Genomic DNA, 21,166 nt, shown 5'->3' on the forward strand with positions numbered 1-21,166 from the left:
GATCGCAGGCACTTCCATCGTCTTGGTTCCAGATTATATGATGAACTGGGTTCCCCCGGAAGGTTTACTCTTGACATTGTTTTGTAATTTGTACAAGAATAACGAGTAACGTGACGCAATGTTGGTTTGGATTTGCTGTGATGGTTCTCCGCCCTTTGCTGCCAGGCTGGACTGTTTATTGACAAGGGAGTGAAAATCACCAACGCCAGTGCTGATGACCCCAGGGAATACCTCTGTTTAGACAACAGCGCAAGGTGAGTCAGGGCGTTGACCTTTTGCCAAATTATCTGGGAAGTGTAATATTTTCTTTAACCATTCATGGGGTGAGGGCATCCCCAGTGAGGCCAGCATTTGTTAACCCTCAATAATTACCCTCGAACTGAATGGTTTGCGAGGCCATTTCAGAGTCAACTACATTATTTGAATCCGACGTGTAGGCCAGACCGGGTAAGGGCGGCAGATTTCCTTCACTAAAAAGGGACATTAGTGAACCAGGTGGGTTTTTACGCCAATCTACTACTGCGACCAGTTTTTAATTTCAGATTAATTCATTGAATTTAAATTCTTCCGGCTGCCATGGTGGGTCTCTGGATTATTAGTACAGTGGTATTACCAGTATGCTGTGTCTCCCCTCGTACCCACCCCCCCATTTCTCTGTAGAGTCCGCATTAAAAGAACTTAATGTGCGATGTGGTAGAATGGGCTTGCATTCAAATAGCATCTTTCACTACCTCAGGACATCCCAAAGTGCTTCACAACGAATGAAGTACCTCTGTTGCTTTGAAGGAAGCGTGGCAGCCAATTGATACATAGTAGGATCCCACGAACGTCAATGGTGAAAAGATAGTTCTTTTTTGGGTTATGTTGGTCGCAGGATACACGTGGGCCAGGACGATCCTTCCTGCTCTCCTTTGAAACAATGTCCGGGAGATTATTTGCACTCGCCTGAGAAGGTTGGACCGGCCCCCAGTTCAGTGCCTCTTCTGAAAGGAGGCAGGCGCCGGCAGTGCAGCATTCCCAGGACGGGCAGCAGGAGTGTCAATCCGAGATTTTGTGCTTGGGGATCGGGAGTGAGATTTGAACCTACAACCTACTGACTCGAGAGGTGAGAGTGCTACCCAACTGAGGCATGGCTGACTGTCATTCACTGCAATGGCACATCTCAAAATGCTTTTCGTTTCAGTGGAATCCATTCTGGCTTGGCTTAGAGAGAGTACATGTTGTACTGTCGAGTCAATAAAGCGCAGAAGGAGGCCATTCAGTCCATTGACTTTATGCCGGCTCTTGGTGGAGCAATGAAGTCAGTCCCAGTGCCCTGTCCTTCAAACCCGTTTCCCTCGAGGTGCAGGTCCAGTTTTCTTTTGAAACCTCTCATTGTCTCTGCTCCTGAGCTTCCGGTGGGGCTGTCAAGCTGAGTCCTGGGCCATAATGGTGTCAAGTACATCTTTCCAGAGCTCTCCCCCATCGCAGCATCCAGGTGCTTTCTCCGGACAGGGGAAACATCCACTGCAGGACTCCAGTCATTTTGCCTGTGGGACGTTTTTCAGCAGCGTTATGTTTTTTACCCCTTGCGTTAAGGTTCCGTCCTCACCAAGACGCTGACCCACAGAAGCCGCGCATCGCCGCCCTCATCGACCGGCTGATAGCATTCAAAAATAACGACCACGGTGCTTGGGTCCGAGGAGGAGACATCGTCTTTCGGAATTCGGGGTAGGCGATGTTCTAACCTGCTGCGATTTAAAATCGGGTTTAAAAGGAGAGGCTTCGAAGCCTTCACGTTATATCTACAGATCTAAACAGACCACTTGGCTCCTCTGTTCCATTCTGGCACTCATGGTCCATACGAGCCTCCTCCCACTCGTAGCTCATCGCACTCTATCACACCCAATCCATCACACGAACCTGCCTCCCATCCATTGACTCCATCTCCACCTCCCGGTGCCTGGGGAAAGCGGGCAGCATAATCAAAGACCCCTCCCACCGGTTTACTCACTCTTCCAACTTCTTCCATCGGGCAGGAGATACAGAAGTCTGAGAACACGCACGAACAGACTCAAAAACAGCTTCTTCCCCACTGTTACCAGACTCCTAAACGCCCCTCTTATGGACTGACCTGATTAATACTACTCCTCTATGCTTCACCCGATGCCGGTGTCTATGTAGTTACATTGTGTACCTTGTGTTGCCCTATTATGTATATTCTTATCATGTACTTAATGATCTGTTGAGCTGCTCGCAGAAAAATACTTTTCACTGTACCTCGGTACACGTGACAATAAACAAAATCCAATCCAATCCAATCTATCAGCTCATCCCTCTCACCTTCACTCCCTCACGCTTTTATCCAACTCCCCCTTAAATCCATCAATATTCTTCACCTCAACGACCGCCTGAGGTAGTGAGTTCCACTCGGAGGCCTTTTCGATTAAATCATGGTCATGTTCTCAATGACTGCTTCTATTTATTTTCCCTTGCATTTCTTGACTAAACCGGGAACCGACTTCCAGGGCTTTACCAATCCTGGGATGCGGCCAAAGATTAAAGTTCCTCTTCCGTGTACCAACTAGTCCACTCCTATCCTCACTCAGTAAGAGGCATCGGCATCGTAGCTTCCTTAATGTGGACAAATGTCTCAACAGGTGTTGCTTCTTACAGATGTAATCAAGCAAAGATAGAGACTGGGCCAAAGATGGCGATAGGTGAAGGAGCTACGCTCCGAAAGCTAGTGATTCCAAATAAACCTGTTGGACTTTAACCTGGTGTTGTAAGACTTCGTACTGTGCTCACCCCAGTCCAACGCCGGCATCTCCACATCATGGTTTTAGCAAGATGAGAGAGGCAGCGACATGGCCAAACTGGTTGACGACCAACCTGCAGCTCCTGTCAACACGCACCAATGACAGGCGGTGAGCGTGGGGGAGACCCCTGGTCTGCCAGGGGATGGAAAAAAAGTCAGAGCCTCTCCCATCGCTCTCCATACCAATATGCATGTAAAGAGGCGTGTTGTCACGGCAACCCGCACTTCCTAAGGTAACACACCCTCACCAGAGAGATTTGAGGAGGGAACTCCAGACTGTGAGGTCAAGAAGACCGTCAGTGGCGGGGCAAAGAGGGAGGGGGTGCGGGTGGGGAAGAGTCTGAGGAATGGAGTTCTGAGGGCGGGTTGCGGGGTTTGCGCTGGAGACGGTTACGGAGATGGGAAGGAGAGAAAGAACTTGCATTTCTACATCTCCTTCCACAGCCACAGAATGTGCCTCAGCTTTATACAGCCAATCAAGTACTTTAATAATAATAATCTTTATTGTCACAAGTAGGCTTACATTGACACTGCCGTGAAGTTACTGTGAAAAGCCCCTAGACGCCACATTGAAGTGTAGTCATGTTTTAATATAGGAAACACAGCAAGTTACCACAACAACAATGTGATAACGACCTGGAAATCGGGTTTTAGTGATGTTGGTTGAGGGATAAATATTGAGCAGGACATTGGGGAAAATGCCCCCACTCGTCTTCAGAACAGTGACCACAGGATCCTTCACATCTACCCGAGGGCACAGATGGAACCTTGGTTTAACATCTCATCTGGAAGGCAGTGCCGCACTCCCTCGGTGGGCAGTGCCACTCTCCCTCGGTGGGCAGTGCAGCGCTCCCTCGGTGGGCAGTGCCACTCTCCCTCGGTGGGCAGTGCAGCGCTCCCTCGGTGGGCAGTGCCACGCTCCCTCGGTGGGCAGAGCTGCGCTCCCTCGGTGGGCAGAGCCGCGCTCCCTCGGTGGGCAGTGCCGCGCTCCCTCGGTGGGCAGTGCCGCGCTCCCTCGGTGGGCAGTGCCACGCTCCCTCGGTGGGCAGAGCCGCGCTCCCTCGGTGGGCAGTGCCTCGCTCCCTCGGGCAGTGCTGCGCTCCCTCGGTGGGCAGCGCCGCGCTCCCACGGTGGGCAGTGCCTCGCTCCCTCGGTGGGCAGTGCCTCGCTCCCTCGGTGGGCAGTGCCACGCTCCCTCGGTGGGCAGTGCCACGCTCCCTCGGTGGGCAGAGCCGCGCTCCCTCGGTGGGCAGTGCCACACTCCCTCGGTGGGCAGTGCCCCGCTCTCTCGGTGGGCAGTGCCACGCTCCCTCGGTGGGCAGTGCCATGCTCCCTCGGTGGGCAGAGCCGCGCTCCCTCGGTGGGCAGTGCCGCGCTCCCTCGGTGGGCAGTGCCGTGCTCCCTCGGTGGGCAGTGCCGTGCTCCCTCGGTGGGCAGTGCCGCGGTCCCTCGGTGGGCATGGCCGCGCTCCCTCGGTGGGCAGTGCCGCGCTCCCTCGGTGGGCAGTGCCACTCTCCCTCGGTGGGCAGCGCCGCGCTCCCTCGGTGGGCAGTGCCACTCTCCCTCGGTGGGCAGCGCCGCGCTCCCTCGGTGGGCAACGCCGCGCTCCCTCGGTGGGCAGTGCCGCACTCCCTCGGTGGGCAGCGCCGCGCTCCCTCGGTGGGCAGTGCCACTCTCCCTCGGTGGGCAGCGCCGCGCTCCCTCGGTGGGCAGTGCCACTCTCCCTCGGTGGGCAGCGCCGCGCTCCCTCGGTGGGCAACGCCGCGCTCCCTCGGTGGGCAGTGCCACGCTCACTCGGTGGGCAGTGCCACGCTCCCTCGGTGGGCAGTGCCGCACTCACTCGGTGGTCAGTGCCACGCTCCCTCGGTGGGCAGTGCCAACCTTGGATTTTGGGTTGAAGACTTGAGTGGGACTTGAACTCTTGCCCACCTGAGTCGTGGCTGACACTAATTGGGGGCGATGAATGGATTTTAAAATAGTGGACGTTTCTCGAGCCGAGGGAAGGTTTGTAGTGGATTTCCCCAGGAGTCAGCGTTAGGACCCTTGCTTTTCCTGATCCATATTGATAACCTAGAATGTGGTGTATAGGGCACAGTTTTGAAATTTGCAGATGATTCAAAATTTGGAAGCACTGTGAACGGTGAGGAGGATAATGTAGAACTTCAAATGGACGTAGACAGGTTAGTGGAGTGGGTGGACAGGTATGGGATGAAATGCAATAGTGAAATGTGAAGTGATTAGTTTTGTTTGAAAGAACATAGAGAAACAGCATAAAATACAGGATACAACTCTGAAAGGCTTCAGGAGCAGAGGGACCTACATGAATAGGTGCATAAGTCATTGCAAGACATATTGAGAGTGTGGTTATAGTAGCCTGGACTTTATTAATAAGGACAGAATATAAGAGTAAGGATGTTATGTTGAATGTTACGGGCAGCACGGTTCCACAGTGGTTAGAATTGTTACTTCACATCACCAGGGACCCGAGTTCGATTCACTGTCTGTGCGGAGTCTGCACGTTCTCCCCGTGTGTGCGTGGGTTTCCTCCGGGTGCTCTGGTTTCCTCCCACAAGTCCCGAAAGACGTGCTTGTTGGGTGAATTGGACATTCTGAATTCTCCCTCTGTGTACCCTAACAGGGGCCGGAATGTGGCGACTCGGGGCTTTTCACAGTAACTTCATTGCAGTGTTAATGTAAGCCTACTTGTGACAATAATATAGATTATTATTATGATTATGATTGAACTGTTGTAAGCCGCGAGTTTAGCCTGAACTGGAGTATTATATTCAGCTCTGGGTACATCACTTTAGGTGTTAGCGAGGGTGCAGAAAAGATTCACAATGATGGTCCCAGGCATGAGGAACTTCAGTTATGAAGATAAATTGGAGAAGTTGAGAATGTTTTCCTATGGGGAAAAGTTGATTGAGAGGAGGTTTGATAGGGAGGCTCAAAATCTCGAGGGGTTTGGAGAGAGTAGAAAGCGCAAAACTGTTCTCATCCACAAGAACAAGAGGGCACAGATTTACAGTCATTGGTAAAAGAAGCAAAAATGATATGAGATGAAGCTTTTTCAGACAGCGAGTGGCTAGGGTCTGGAATGCGCTGCCTAAGTGTGGAGGAGGCACATTCAATTGAAGCTTTCAGAAGCGAATTGGACTGTTATCTGAAAAGGACGAATGTTCAGGGTTAAAGGGAGAAGGCAGGAGAATGGCACAGAGGAAATAGCTTGTTCAGAGAGCCAGTGCAGAAGCGATGGGCTGAACGGTCTCCTGAGCTGTAATGATTCTGTGATTTTTTAAAAAAACAATGTCTGTTAACGAGTTTTTTTTCAATTTTTACACAAAATTACAAATGTACATCAGGTACAGCTCAAAACAACAGTCACTACAGCATTAGGAACAACAGTCACTACAGCATTAGGAACAACAGTCACTACTGCATTAGGAACAACAGTCATTACAGTGATAGGAACAACAGGCAGTATAGTGATAGGAACAACAGGCATTATAGTGATAGGAACAAGTCATTACAGCGATAGAAGCAACAGGCATTACAGTGTTAGGAACAACAGGCATTATAGCGATAGGAACAACAGTCATTACAGTGATAGGAACAACAGGCATTATAGTGATAGGAACAACAGGCATTATAGTGATAGGAACAAGTCATTACTGCGATAGGAGCAACAGGCATTACAGCATTAGGAACAACAGGCATTACAGTGATAGGAACAACAGGCATTACAGCGATAGGAACAACAGGCATTATAGTGATAGGAACAAGTCATTACAGTGATAGAAGCAACAGGCATTACAGTGTTAGGAACAACAGGCATTATAGCGATAGGAACAACAGGCATTACAGCGATAGGAACAACAGGCATTATAGTGATAGGAACAACAGGCATTACAGCGATAGGAACAACAGGCATTACAGCGATGGGAACAACAGTCATTACAGCGATAGGAACAACAGGCATTCTAGTGATAGGAACAACAGGCATTATAGTGATAGGAACAAGTCATTGCAACGATAGGAGCAACAGTCATTATAGCGATAGGAACAACAGGCATTACAGCGATAGGAACAACAGGCATTCTAGTGATAGGAACAACAGGCATTATAGTGATAGGAACAAGTCATTGCAACGATAGGAGCAACAGTCATTATTGTGATAGGAACAACAGGTATAGTGATAGGAACAAGTCATTACAGCGATAGGAGCAACAGTCATTATAGCGATAGGAACAACAGGCATTATAGCGATAGGAACAATAGTCATTACAGTGATAGGAACAACAGTCATTACAGCGATAGGAACAACAAGCATTACAGCGATAGGAACAGCAGGCATTATAGTGATAGGAACAACAGGCATTACAGCGATAGGAACAACAGGCATTACAGCGATCGGAACAACAGGCATTACAGCGATCGGAACAACAGGCATTATAGTGATATGAACAACAGTCATTACAGCGATAGGAACAACAAGCATTACAGCGATAGGAACAGCAGCCATTATAGTGATATGAACAACAGTCATTACAGTGATAGGAACAACAGGCATTACAGCGATAGGAACAACAGGCATTACAGCGATAGGAACAACAGTCATTACGGCATTAGGAACAACCGGCATTATAGTGATAGGAACAACAGGCATTATTGTGATATGAACAACAGTCATTACAGCGATAGGAACAACAGTCATTACAGCGTTAGGAACAACAAGCATTACAGCGATAGGAACAGCAGGCATTATAGTGATAGGAGCAACAAGCATTACAGCGCTAGGAGCAACAGTCATTACAGCGATAGGAACAACAGTCATTACAGCGATGGGAACAACAAGCATTACAGCGATATTAACAGCAGGCATTATAGTGATAGGAACAACAGGCATTACAGCGATAGGAACAACAGGCATTACAGCGATCGGAACAACAGGCATTATAGTGATATGAACAACAGTCATTACAGCGATAGGAACAACGCATTACAGCGATAGGAACAACAGGCATTATAGCGATAGGAACAACAGGCATTATAGTGATAAGAACAACAGTCATTACAGCTTTAGGACCAACAGTCATTATAGCGATTGGAACACCAGGCATTATAATGATAGGAACAACAGGCATTATAGCAATAGGAGCAACAGTCACTACAGCGATAGGAACAGCAGTCATTACAGCGTTAGGAACAACAGGCATTATAGCGATAGGATTAACAGGCATTATAGCGATAGGATTAACAGGCATTACAGCGATATGAACAACAGGCATTACAGCGATAGGAACAACAGACATTATAGTGTTAGGAACAACAGGCATTACAGCGATAGGAACAACAGTCATTACAGCGATAGGAACAACAGGCATTATAGCGATAGGAACAACAGTCATGACAGCGAGAGGAACAACAGGCATTATAGCGATAGGAGCAACAGTCACTATAGCGATAGGAACAACAGTCATTACAGCGTTAGGAACAACAGGCATTACAGTGATAGGAACAACAGTCACTACAGCGATAGGAACAGCAGTCATTACAGCGCTAGGAACAACAGGCATTATAGCGATAGGAACAGCAGGCATTATAGTGATAGGAACAACAGGCATTACAGCGATAGGAACAACAGGCATTACAGCGATCGGAACAACAGGCATCATAGTGATATGAACAACAGTCATTACAGCGATAGGAACAACAGGCATTACAGCGATAGGAACAACGCATTACAGCAATGTCAACAACAGTCATTACAGCGTTGGGAACAACAGGCATTATCGTGATAGGAACAACAGTCATTACAGCGATAGGAACAACAGGCATTACAGCGATAGGAACAACAGGCATTATAGTGATTAGAACAACAGTCATTACAGCTTTAGGATCAACAGTCATTACAGCGATAGGAACAACAGGCATTATAGCAATAGGAGCAACAGTCACTACAGCGATAGGAACAACAGTCATTACAGCGTTAGGAACAACAGGCATTACAGCGATAGGAACAACAGGCATTACAGCGATAGGAACAACAGTCATTACAGCGATAGGAACAACAAGCATTACAGCGATAGGAACAGCAGGCATTATAGTGATAGGAACAACAGGCATTACAGCGATAGGAACAACAGGCATTACAGCGATCGGAACAACAGGCATTATAGTGATATGAACAACTGTCATTACAGTGATAGGAACAACAGGCATTACAGCGATAGGAACAATGCATTACAGCGATATCAACAACAGTCATTACAGCGTTGGGAACAACAGGTATTATCGTGATAGGACCAACAGTCATTACAGCTTTAGGACCAACAGTCATTACAGCGATAGGAACACCAGGCATTACAGTGATAGGAACAACAGGCATTACAGCGATAGGAACAACAGTCATTACAACATTAGGAACAACAGGCATTACAGCGATAGGAACAACAGTCATTACAGCGAGAGGACCAACAGGCATTACAGCGATAGGAATAACAGGCATTATAGTGATAAGAACAACAGGCATTACAGTGATAGGAACAACAGGCATTACAGTGATAGGAACAACAGGCATTATAGTGATAGGAACAAGTCATTACAGCAATAGAAGCAACAGGCATTACAGTGTTAGGAACAAAGGGCATTATAGCGATAGGAACAACAGGCATTACATCGATAGGAACAACAGGCATTATAGTGATAGGAACAACAGGCATTCTAGTGATAGGAACAACAAGCATTATAGTGATAGGAACAAGTCATTGCAACAATAGGAGCAACTGTCATTAAAATGATAGGAACAACAGGCATTATAGCGATAGGAACAACAGTCATTATAGCGATAGGAACAACAGCCATTACAGCGATAGGAGCAACAGGCATTACAGCGATAGCAGCAACAGGCATTACAGCGATAGGAACAACAGTCATTACAGCGATAGGAACAACAGTCATTACAGCGTTAGGAACAACAGTCATTACAGCGTTAGGAACAACAGTCACTACAGCGATAGGAACAACAGTCACTACAGCGATAGGAGCAACAGTCATTATAGTGATAGGAACAACAGGCATTATAGCGATAGGAACAACAGGCATTATAGCGATAGGAACAACAGGCATTATAGCGATAGGAACAACAGGCATTATAGCGATAGGAACAACAGTCATTACAGCGTTAGAAACAACAGTCACTACAGCGATAGGAACAACAGTCACTACAGCGCTAGGAACAACAGTCATTACAGCGTTAGGAACAACAGGCATTATAGCGATAGGAGGAACAAGCATTACAGCGATAGGAGCAACAGTCATTACAGCGATAGGAACAACAGTCATTACAGCGATAGGAACAACAAGCATTACAGCGATAGGAACAGCAGGCATTATAGTGATACGAACAACAGGCATTACAGCGATAGGAACAACAGCATTACAGCGATCGGAACAACAGCCATTATAGTGATATGAACAACAGTCATTACAGTGATAGGAACAACAGGCATTACAGCGATAGGAACAACAGGCATTACAGCGATAGGAACAACAGTCATTACAGCGTTAGGAACAACAGGCATTCTAGTGATAGGAACAACAGGCATTATAGTGATAGGAACAAGTCATTGCAACGATAGGAGCAACAGTCATTATAGTGATAGGAACAACAGGTATAGTGATAGGAACAAGTCATTACAGCGATAGGAGCAACAGTCATTCCAGTGATAGGAGCAACAGTCATTATAGCGATAGGAACAACAGGCATTATAGCGATAGGAACAACAGTCATTACAGTAATAGGAACAACAGTCATTACAGCGTTAGGAACAACAGTCATTACAGCGTTAGGAACAACAGTCACTACAGCGATAGGAACAGCAGTCATTACTGCGTTAGGAACAACAGTCACTACAGCGATAGGAACAGCAGTCATTACAGCGCTAGGAACAACAGGCATTACAGCGATAGGAACAGCAGCCATTATAGTGATATGAACAACAGTCATTACAGTGATAGGAACAACAGGCATTACAGCGATAGGAACAACAGGCATTACAGCGATAGGAACAACAGTCATTACGGCATTAGGAACAACCGGCATTATAGTGATAGGAACAACAGATATTATTGTGATATGAACAACAGTCATTACAGCGATAGGAACAACAGGCATTACAGTGTTAGGAACAACAGGCATTATAGCGATAGGAACAACAGGCATTACAGCGATAGGAACAACAGGCATTATAGTGATAGGAACAACAGGCATTACAGCGATAGGAACAACAGGCATTACAGCGATGGGAACAACAGTCATTACAGCGATAGGAACAACAGGCATTCTAGTGATAGGAACAACAGGCATTATAGTGATAGGAACAAGTCATTGCAACGATAGGAGCAACAGTCATTATAGCGATAGGAACAACAGGCATTACAGCGATAGGAACAACAGGCATTCTAGTGAGAGGAACAACAGGCATTATAGTGATAGGAACAAGTCATTGCAACGATAGGAGCAACAGTCATTATTGTGATAGGAACAACAGGTATAGTGATAGGAACAAGTCATTACAGCGATAGGAGCAACAGTCATTACAGCGATAGGAACAACAAGCATTACAGCGATAGGAACAATAGTCATTACAGTGATAGGAACAACAGGCATTACAGCGATAGGAACAACAGGCATTACAGCGATCGGAACAACAGGCATTACAGCGATCGGAACAACAGGCATTATAGTGATATGAACAACAGTCATTACAGCGATAGGAACAACAAGCATTACAGCGATAGGAACAGCAGCCATTATAGTGATATGAACAACAGTCATTACAGTGATAGGAACAACAGGCATTACAGCGATAGGAACAACAGGCATTACAGCGATAGGAACAACAGTCATTACGGCATTAGGAACAACCGGCATTATAGTGATAGGAACAACAGGCATTATTGTGATATGAACAACAGTCATTACAGCGATAGGAACAACAGTCATTACAGCGTTAGGAACAACAAGCATTACAGCGATAGGAACAGCAGGCATTATAGTGATAGGAGCAACAAGCATTACAGCGCTAGGAGCAACAGTCATTACAGCGATAGGAACAACAGTCATTACAGCGATGGGAACAACAAGCATTACAGCGATAGGAACAGCAGGCATTATAGTGATAGGAACAACAGGCATTACAGCGATAGGAACAACAGGCATTACAGCGATCGGAACAACAGGCATTATAGTGATATGAACAACAGTCATTACAGCGATAGGAACAACAAGCATTACAGCGATAGAAACAGCAGGCATTATAGTGATAGGAGCAACAAGCATTACAGCGATAGGAGCAACAGTCATTACAGCGATAGGAACAACAGTCATTACAGCGATAGGAACAACAAGCATTACAGCGATATTAACAGCAGGCATTATAGTGATAGGAACAACAGGCATTACAGCGATAGGAACAACAGGCATTACAGCGATCGGAACAACAGGCATTATAGTGATATGAACAACAGTCATTACAGCGATAGGAACAACGCATTACAGCGATAGGAACAACAGGCATTATAGCGATAGGAACAACAGGCATTATAGTGATAAGAACAACAGTCATTACAGCTTTAGGACCAACAGTCATTATAGCGATTGGAACACCAGGCATTATAATGATAGGAACAACAGGCATTATAGCAATAGGAGCAACAGTCACTACAGCGATAGGAACAACAGTCATTACAGCGTTAGGAACAACAGGCATTATAGCGATAGGATTAACAGGCATTATAGCGATAGGATTAACAGGCATTACAGCGATATGAACAACAGGCATTACAGCGATAGGAACAACAGACATTATAGTGTTAGGAACAACAGGCATTACAGCGATAGGAACAACAGTCATTACAGCGATAGGAACAACAGGCATTATAGCGATAGGAACAACAGTCATTACAGCGAGAGGAACAACAGGCATTATAGCGATAGGAGCAACAGTCACTATAGCGATAGGAACAACAGTCATTACAGCGTTAGGAACAACAGGCATTACAGTGATAGGAACAACAGTCACTACAGCGATAGGAACAGCAGTCATTACAGCGCTAGGAACAACAGGCATTATAGCGATAGGAACAGCAGGCATTATAGTGATAGGAACAACAGGCATTACAGCGATAGGAACAACAGTCATTACAGCGATAGGAACAACAGGCATTACAGCGATAGGAACAACGCATTACAGCAATGTCAACAACAGTCATTACAGCGTTGGGAACAACAGGCATTATCGTGATAGGAACAACAGTCATTACAGCGATAGGAACAACAGGCATTACAGCGATAGGAACAACAGGCATTATAGTGATTAGAACAACAGTCATTACAGCTTTAGGATCAACAGTCATTACAGCGATAGGAACAACAGGCATTATAGCAATAGGAGCAACAGTCATTACAGCGATAGGAACAACAGTCATTACAGCGTTAGGAACAACAGGCATTACAGCGATAGGAACAACAGGCATTACAGCGATAGGAACAACAGTCATTACAGCGATAGGAACAACAAGCATTACAGCGATAGGAACAGCAGGCATTATAGTGATAGGAACAACAGGCATTACAGCGATAGGAACAACAGGCATTACAGCGATCGGAACAACAGGCATTATAGTGATATGAACAACTGTCATTACAGTGATAGGAACAACAGGCATTAAAGCGATAGGAACAATGCATTACAGCGATATCAACAACAGTCATTACAGCGTTGCGAACAACAGGTATTATCGTGATAGGACCAACAGTCATTACAGCTTTAGGACCAACAGTCATTACAGCGATAGGAACACCAGGCATTACAGTGATAGGAACAACAGGCATTACAGCGATAGGAACAACAGTCATTACAACATTAGGAACAACAGGCATTACAGCGATAGGAACAACCGTCATTACAGCGAGAGGACCAACAGGCATTACAGCGATAGGAATAACAGGCATTATAGTGATAAGAACAACAGGCATTACAGTGATAGGAACAACAGGCATTACAGTGATAGGAACAACAGGCATTATAGTGATAGGAACAAGTCATTACAGCAATAGAAGCAACAGGCATTACAGTGTTAGGAACAAAGGGCATTATAGCGATAGGAACAACAGGCATTACATCGATAGGAACAACAGGCATTATAGTGATAGGAACAACAGGCATTCTAGTGACAGGAACAACAGGCATTATAGTGATAGGAACAAGTCATTGCAACAATAGGAGCAACTGTCATTAAAATGATAGGAACAACAGGCATTATAGCGATAGGAACAACAGTCATTATAGCGATAGGAACAACAGCCATTACAGCGATAGGAGCAACAGGCATTACAGCGATAGCAGCAACAGGCATTACAGCGATAGGAACAACAGTCATTACAGCGATAGGAACAACAGTCATTACAGCGTTAGGAACAACAGTCATTACAGCGTTAGGAACAACAGTCACTACAGCGATAGGAACAACAGTCACTACAGCGATAGGAGCAACAGTCATTATAGTGATAGGAACAACAGGCATTATAGCGATAGGAACAACAGGCATTATAGCGATAGGAACAACAGGCATTATAGCGATAGGAACAACAGGCATTATAGCGATAGGAACAACAGGCATTATAGCGATAGGAACAACAGTCATTACAGCGTTAGAAACAACAGTCACTACAGCGATAGGAACAACAGTCACTACAGCGCTAGGAACAACAGTCATTACAGCGTTAGGAACAACAGGCATTATAGCGATAGGAGGAACAAGCATTACAGCGATAGGAGCAACAGTCATTACAGCGATAGGAACAACAGTCATTACAGCGATAGGAACAACAAGCATTACAGCGATAGGAACAGCAGGCATTATAGTGATACGAACAACAGGCATTACAGCGATAGGAACAACAGCATTACAGCGATCGGAACAACAGCCATTATAGTGATATGAACAACAGTCATTACAGTGATAGGAACAACAGGCATTACAGCGATAGGAACAACAGGCATTACAGCGATAGGAACAACAGTCATTACAGCGTTAGGAACAACAGGCATTCTAGTGATAGGAACAACAGGCATTATAGTGATAGGAACAACAGGCATTATAGTGATAGGAACAAGTCATTGCAACGATAGGAGCAACAGTCATTATAGTGATAGGAACAACAGGTATAGTGATAGGAACAAGTCATTACAGCGATAGGAGCAACAGTCATTACAGTGATAGGAGCAACAGTCATTATAGCGATAGGAACAACAGGCATTATAGCGATAGGAACAACAGTCATTACAGTAATAGGAACAACAGTCATTACAGCGTTAGGAACAACAGTCATTACAGCGTTAGGAACAACAGTCACTACAGCGATAGGAACAGCAGTCATTACTGCGTTAGGAACAACAGTCACTACAGCGATAGGAACAGCAGTCATTACAGCGCTAGGAACAACAGGCATTATAGCGATAGGAACAGCAGGCATTATAGTGATAGGAACAGCAGGCATTACAGCGATAGGAACAACAGGCATTACAGCGATCGGAACAACAGGCATCATAGTGATATGAACAACAGTCATTACAGCGATAGGAACAACAGGCATTACAGCGATAGGAACAACGCATTACAGCAATGTCAACAACAGTCATTACAGCGTTGGGAACAACAGGCATTATCGTGATAGGAACAACAGTCATTACAGCGATAGGAACAACAGGCATTACAGCGATAGGAACAACAGGCATTATAGTGATAAGAACAACAGTAATTACAGCTTTAGGATCAACAGTCATTACAGCGATAGGAACAACAGGCATTATAGCAATAGGAGCAACAGTCACTACAGCGATAGGAACAACAGTCATTACAGCGTTAGGAACAACAGGCATTATCGCAATAGGAGCAACAGGCATTACAGCGAATGGAACAACAGGCATTACAGCGATAGGAACAACAGTCATTACAGCGATAGGAACAACAAGCATTACAGCGATAGGAACAGCAGGCATTATAGTGATAGGAACAACAGGCATTACAGCGATAGGAACAACAGGCATTACAGCGATCGGAACAACAGGCATTATAGTGATATGAACAACTGTCATTACAGTGATAGGAACAACAGGCATTACAGCGATAGGAACAATGCATTACAGCGATATCAACAACAGTCATTACAGCGTTCGGAACAACAGGTATTATCGTGATAGGACCAACAGTCATTACAGCTTTAGGACCAACAGTCATTACAGCGATAGGAACACCAGGCATTACAGTGATAGGAACAACAGGCATTTCAGCAATAGGAACAACAGGCATTATAGTGTTAGGAACAACAGGCATTACAGCGATAGGAACAACAGTCATTACAGCGATAGGAACAACAGTCATTACAGCGTTAGGAACAACAGTCATTACAACGATAGGAGCAACACTCATTACAGCGATACGAACAACAGGCATTACAGCGATAGGAACAACAGGCATTACAGCGATAGGGACAACAGGCATTACAGTGATAGGGACAACTGGCATTATAGTGATAGGAACAAGTCATTACTGCGATAGGAGCAACAGTCATTACAACATTAGGAACAACAGGCATTACAACATTAGGAACAACAGGCATTACGGCGAGAGGACCGACAGGCATTACAGCGATAGGAATAACAGGCATTATAGTGATAAGAACAACAGGCATTACAGCGATAGGAACAACAGGCATTACTGTGATAGGAACAACAAGCATTATAGTGATAGGAACAAGTCATTACAGCGATAGGAACAACAGTCATTACAGCGATAGGAACAACAGGCATTACAGCGATAGGAAGAACAGGCATTACAGCGCTAGGAACAACAGTCATTACTGCGTTAGGAACAACAGGCATTATAGTGATAGGAACAACAGGCATTCTAGTGATAGGAACAACAGGCATTATAGTGATAGGAACAAGTCATTGCAACGATAGGAGCAACAGTCATTATAGTGATAGGAACAACAGGTATAGTGATAGGAACAAGTCATTACAGCGATAGGAGCAACAGTCATTATAGTGATGGGAACAACAGGCATTATAGTGATAGGAACAGCAGTCATTACAGTGATAGGAGCAACAGTCATTATAGCGATAGGAACAACAGGCATTATAGCGATAGGAACAACAGTCATTACAGTGATAGGAACAACAGCCATTACAGCGATAGGAGCAACAGGCATTACAGCGATATGAACAACAGTCATTACAGTGGTAGGAACAACAGGCATTACAGCGATAGGAAGAACAGGCATTACAGCGCTAGGAACAACAGTCATTACAGCGTTAGGAACAACAGGCATTATAGTGATAGGAACAACAGGCATTCTAGTGATAGGAACAACAGGCATTATAGTGATAGGAACAAGTCATTGCAACGATAGGAGCAACAGTCATTATAGTGATAGGAACGACAGGTATAGTGATAGGAACAGCAGTCATTACAGTGATAGGAGCAACAGTCATTATAGCGATAGGAACAACAGGCATTATAGCGATAGGAACAACAGTCATTACAGTGATAGGAACAACAGCCATTACAGCGATAGGAGCAACAGGCATTACAGCGATAGCAGCAACAGGCATTACAGTGATAGGAGCAACAGTCATTACAGCGATAGGAACAACAAGCATTACAGCGATAGGAACAACAAGCATTACAGCGATAGGAACAGCAGGCATTATAGTGATAGGAACAACAGGCATTACAGCGATAGGAACAACAGCATTACAGCGATCGGAACAACAGCCATTATAGTGATATGAACAACAGTCATTACAGTGATAGGAACAACAGGCATTACAGCGATAGGAACAACAGGCATTACAGCGATAGGAACAACAGTCATTACAGCGTTAGGAACAACAGGCATTCTAGTGATAGGAACAACAGGCATTATAGTGATAGGAACAACAGGCATTATAGTGATAGGAACAAGTCATTGCAACGATAGGAGCAACAGTCATTATAGTGATAGGAACAACAGGTATAGTGATAGGAACAAGTCATTACTGCGATAGGAGCAACAGTCGTTATAGTGATAGGAAGAACAGGCATTATAGTGATAGGAACAACAGTCATTACAGTGATAGGAGCAACAGTCATTATAGCGATAGGAACAACAGGCATTATAGCGATAGGAACAACAGTCATTACAGCGTTAGGAACAACAGTCACTACAGCGATAGGAACAGCAGTCATTACAGCGCTCGGAACAACAGGCATTACAGCGATCGGAACAACAGGCATCATAGTGATATGAACAACAGTCTATTCAGCGAAAGGAACAACGCATTACAGCTTTAGGACCAACAGGCATTACAGCGATCGGAACAACAGGCATCATAGTGATATGAACAACAGTCAATTCAGCGATAGGAACAACGCATTACAGCTTTAGGACCAACAGTCATTACAGCGATAGGAACAACAGGCATTATAGTGATAGGAGCAACAGGCATTATAGTGTTAGGAACAACAGTCATTACAATGATAGGAGCAACAGTCATTACAGCAATAGGAGCAACAGTCATTACAGTGATACGAACAACAGGCGTTACAGCGATAGGAACAACAGGCATTACAGCGATAGGAACAACAGGCATTACACTGGTAGGAACAACAGGCATTATAGTGATAGGAACAAGTCATTTCAGCGATAGAAGCAACAGGCATTACAGCATTAGGAACAACAGACATTACGGCGAGAGGACCAACGGGCATTACAGCGATAGGAATAACAGGCATTATAGTGATAAGAACAACAGGCATTACAGCGATAGGAACAACAGGCATTACAGCGATAGGAACAACGCATTACAGCGATATCAACAACTGTCATTACAGCGTTGGGAACAACGGGCATTATCGTGATAGGAACAACAGGCATTATAGTGATAGGAACAAGTCATTGCAGCAATAGGAGCAACAGTCATTATAGTGATAGGAACAACAGGCATTATAGTGATAAGAACAACAGGCATTACAGCGATAGGAACAACAGGCATGATAGCGATAGGAGCAACAGTCACTATAGCGATAGGAACAACAGTCATTACAGCGTTAGGAACAACAGGCATTACAGTGATAGGAGCAACAGGCATTACAGCGATAGGGACAACAGGCATTATAGTGATAGAACAACAGGCATTATAGTGATAGGAACAACAGTCATTACAGTGATAGGAGCAACAGTCATTATAGCAATAGGAACAACAGGCATTATAGCGATAGGAACAACAGTCATTACAGCGTTAGGAACAACAGTCACTACAGCGATAGGAACAGCAGTCATTACAGCGCTTGGAACAACAGGCATTATAGCGATAGGAACAGCAGGCATTATAGTGATAGGAACAGCAGGCATTATAGTGATAGGAACAACAGGCATTACAGCGATCGGAACAACAGGCATTACAGCGATAGGAACAACGCATTACAGCTTTAGGACCAACAGTCATTACAGCGATAGGAACAACAGGCATTATAGGGATAGGAGCAACAGGCATTATAGTGTTAGGAACAACAGTCATTACAACGATAGGAGCAACAGTCATTACAGCAATAGGAGCAACAGTCATTACAGTGATACGAACAACAGGCATTACAGCGATAGGAACAACAGGCATTACAGCGATAGGAACAACAGGCATTACACTGATAGGAACAACAGGCATTATAGTGATAGGAACAAGTCATTTCAGCGATAGAAGCAACAGGCATTACAGCATTAGGAACAACAGACTTTACGGCGAGAGGACCAACGGGCATTACAGCGATAGGAATAACAGGCATTATAGTGATAAGAACAACAGGCTTAACAGCGATAGGAACAACAGGCATTACAGCGATAGGAACAACGCATTACAGCGATATCAACAACTGTCATTACAGCGTTGGGAACAACGGGCATTATCGTGATAGGAACAACAGGCATTATAGTGATAGGAACAAGTCATTGCAGCAATAGGAGCAACAGTCATTATAGTGATAGGAACAACAGGCATTATAGTGATAGGAACAACAGGCATTACATCGATAGGAACAACTGGCATTATAGTGATAGGAACAACAGGCATTACAGCGATAGGAACAACAGGCATTATAGCGATAGGAGCAACAGTCACTATAGCGATAGGAACAACAGTCATTACAGCGTTAGGAACAACAGGCATTACAGTGATAGGAGCAACAGGCATTACAGCGATCGGAACAATAGGCATCATAGTGATATGAACAACAGTCAATTCAGCGATAGGAACAACAGGCATTACAGCGATAGGAACAACGCATTACAGCTTTAGGACCAACAGTCATTACAGCGATAGGAACAACAGGCATTATAGTGATAGGAGCAACAGGCATTATAGTGTGAGGAACAACAGTCATTACAATGATAGGAGCAACAGTCATTACTGCAATAGGAGCAACAGTCATTACAGTGATACGAACAACAGGCATTACAGCGATAGGAACAACAGGCATTACAGCGATAGGAACAACAGGCATTACACTGATAGGAACAACAGGCATTATAGTGATAGGAACAAGTCATTTCAGCGATAGAAGCAACAGGCATTACAGCATTAGGAACAACAGACTTTACGGCGAGAGGACCAACGGGCATTACAGCGATAGGAATAACAGGCATTATAGTGATAAGAACAACAGGCTTAACAGCGATAGGAACAACAGGCATTACAGCGATAGGAACAACGCATTACAGCGATATCAACAACTGTCATTACAGCGTTGGGAACAACGGGCATTATCGTGATAGGAACAACAGGCATTATAGTGATAGGAACAAGTCATTGCAGCAATAGGAGCAACAGTCATTATAGTGATAGGAACAACAGGCATTATAGTGATAGGAACAACAGGCATTACATCGATAGGAACAACTGGCATTATAGTGATAGGAACAACAGGCATTACAGCGATAGGAACAACAGGCATTATAGCGATAGGAGCAACAGTCACTATAGCGATAGGAACAACAGTCATTACAGCGTTAGGAACAACAGGCATTACAGTGATAGGAGCAACAGGCATTACAGCGATCGGAACAATAGGCATCATAGTGATATGAACAACAGTCAATTCAGCGATAGGAACAACAGGCATTACAGCGATAGGAACAACGCATTACAGCTTTAGGACCAACAGTCATTACAGCGATAGGAACAACAGGCATTATAGTGATAGGAGCAACAGGCATTATAGTGTGAGGAACAACAGTCATTACAATGATAGGAGCAACAGTCATTACAG

The 21,166-nt window shown here is 44.9% G+C and overlaps 1 protein-coding gene across 3 annotated transcripts in view; it reads left to right on the forward strand.

The window, feature by feature from the left end:
• cemip2 (cell migration inducing hyaluronidase 2) overlaps positions 1-21,166 on the forward strand; it is a 116,540-nt gene that overhangs the window by 67,590 nt on the left and 27,784 nt on the right. For all 3 annotated transcript variants that reach the window (XM_072517375.1, XM_072517374.1, XM_072517376.1), the window contains 2 exons: positions 166-254; positions 1,579-1,710. In XM_072517375.1, the coding sequence (XP_072373476.1) occupies positions 166-254; positions 1,579-1,710 (221 nt within the window). The remainder of the gene's footprint in view (positions 1-165; positions 255-1,578; positions 1,711-21,166) is intronic.

This window comes from Scyliorhinus torazame, chromosome 9 (genome assembly GCF_047496885.1).
Source record: "Scyliorhinus torazame isolate Kashiwa2021f chromosome 9, sScyTor2.1, whole genome shotgun sequence".
Lineage (NCBI taxonomy): Eukaryota > Metazoa > Chordata > Chondrichthyes > Carcharhiniformes > Scyliorhinidae > Scyliorhinus > Scyliorhinus torazame.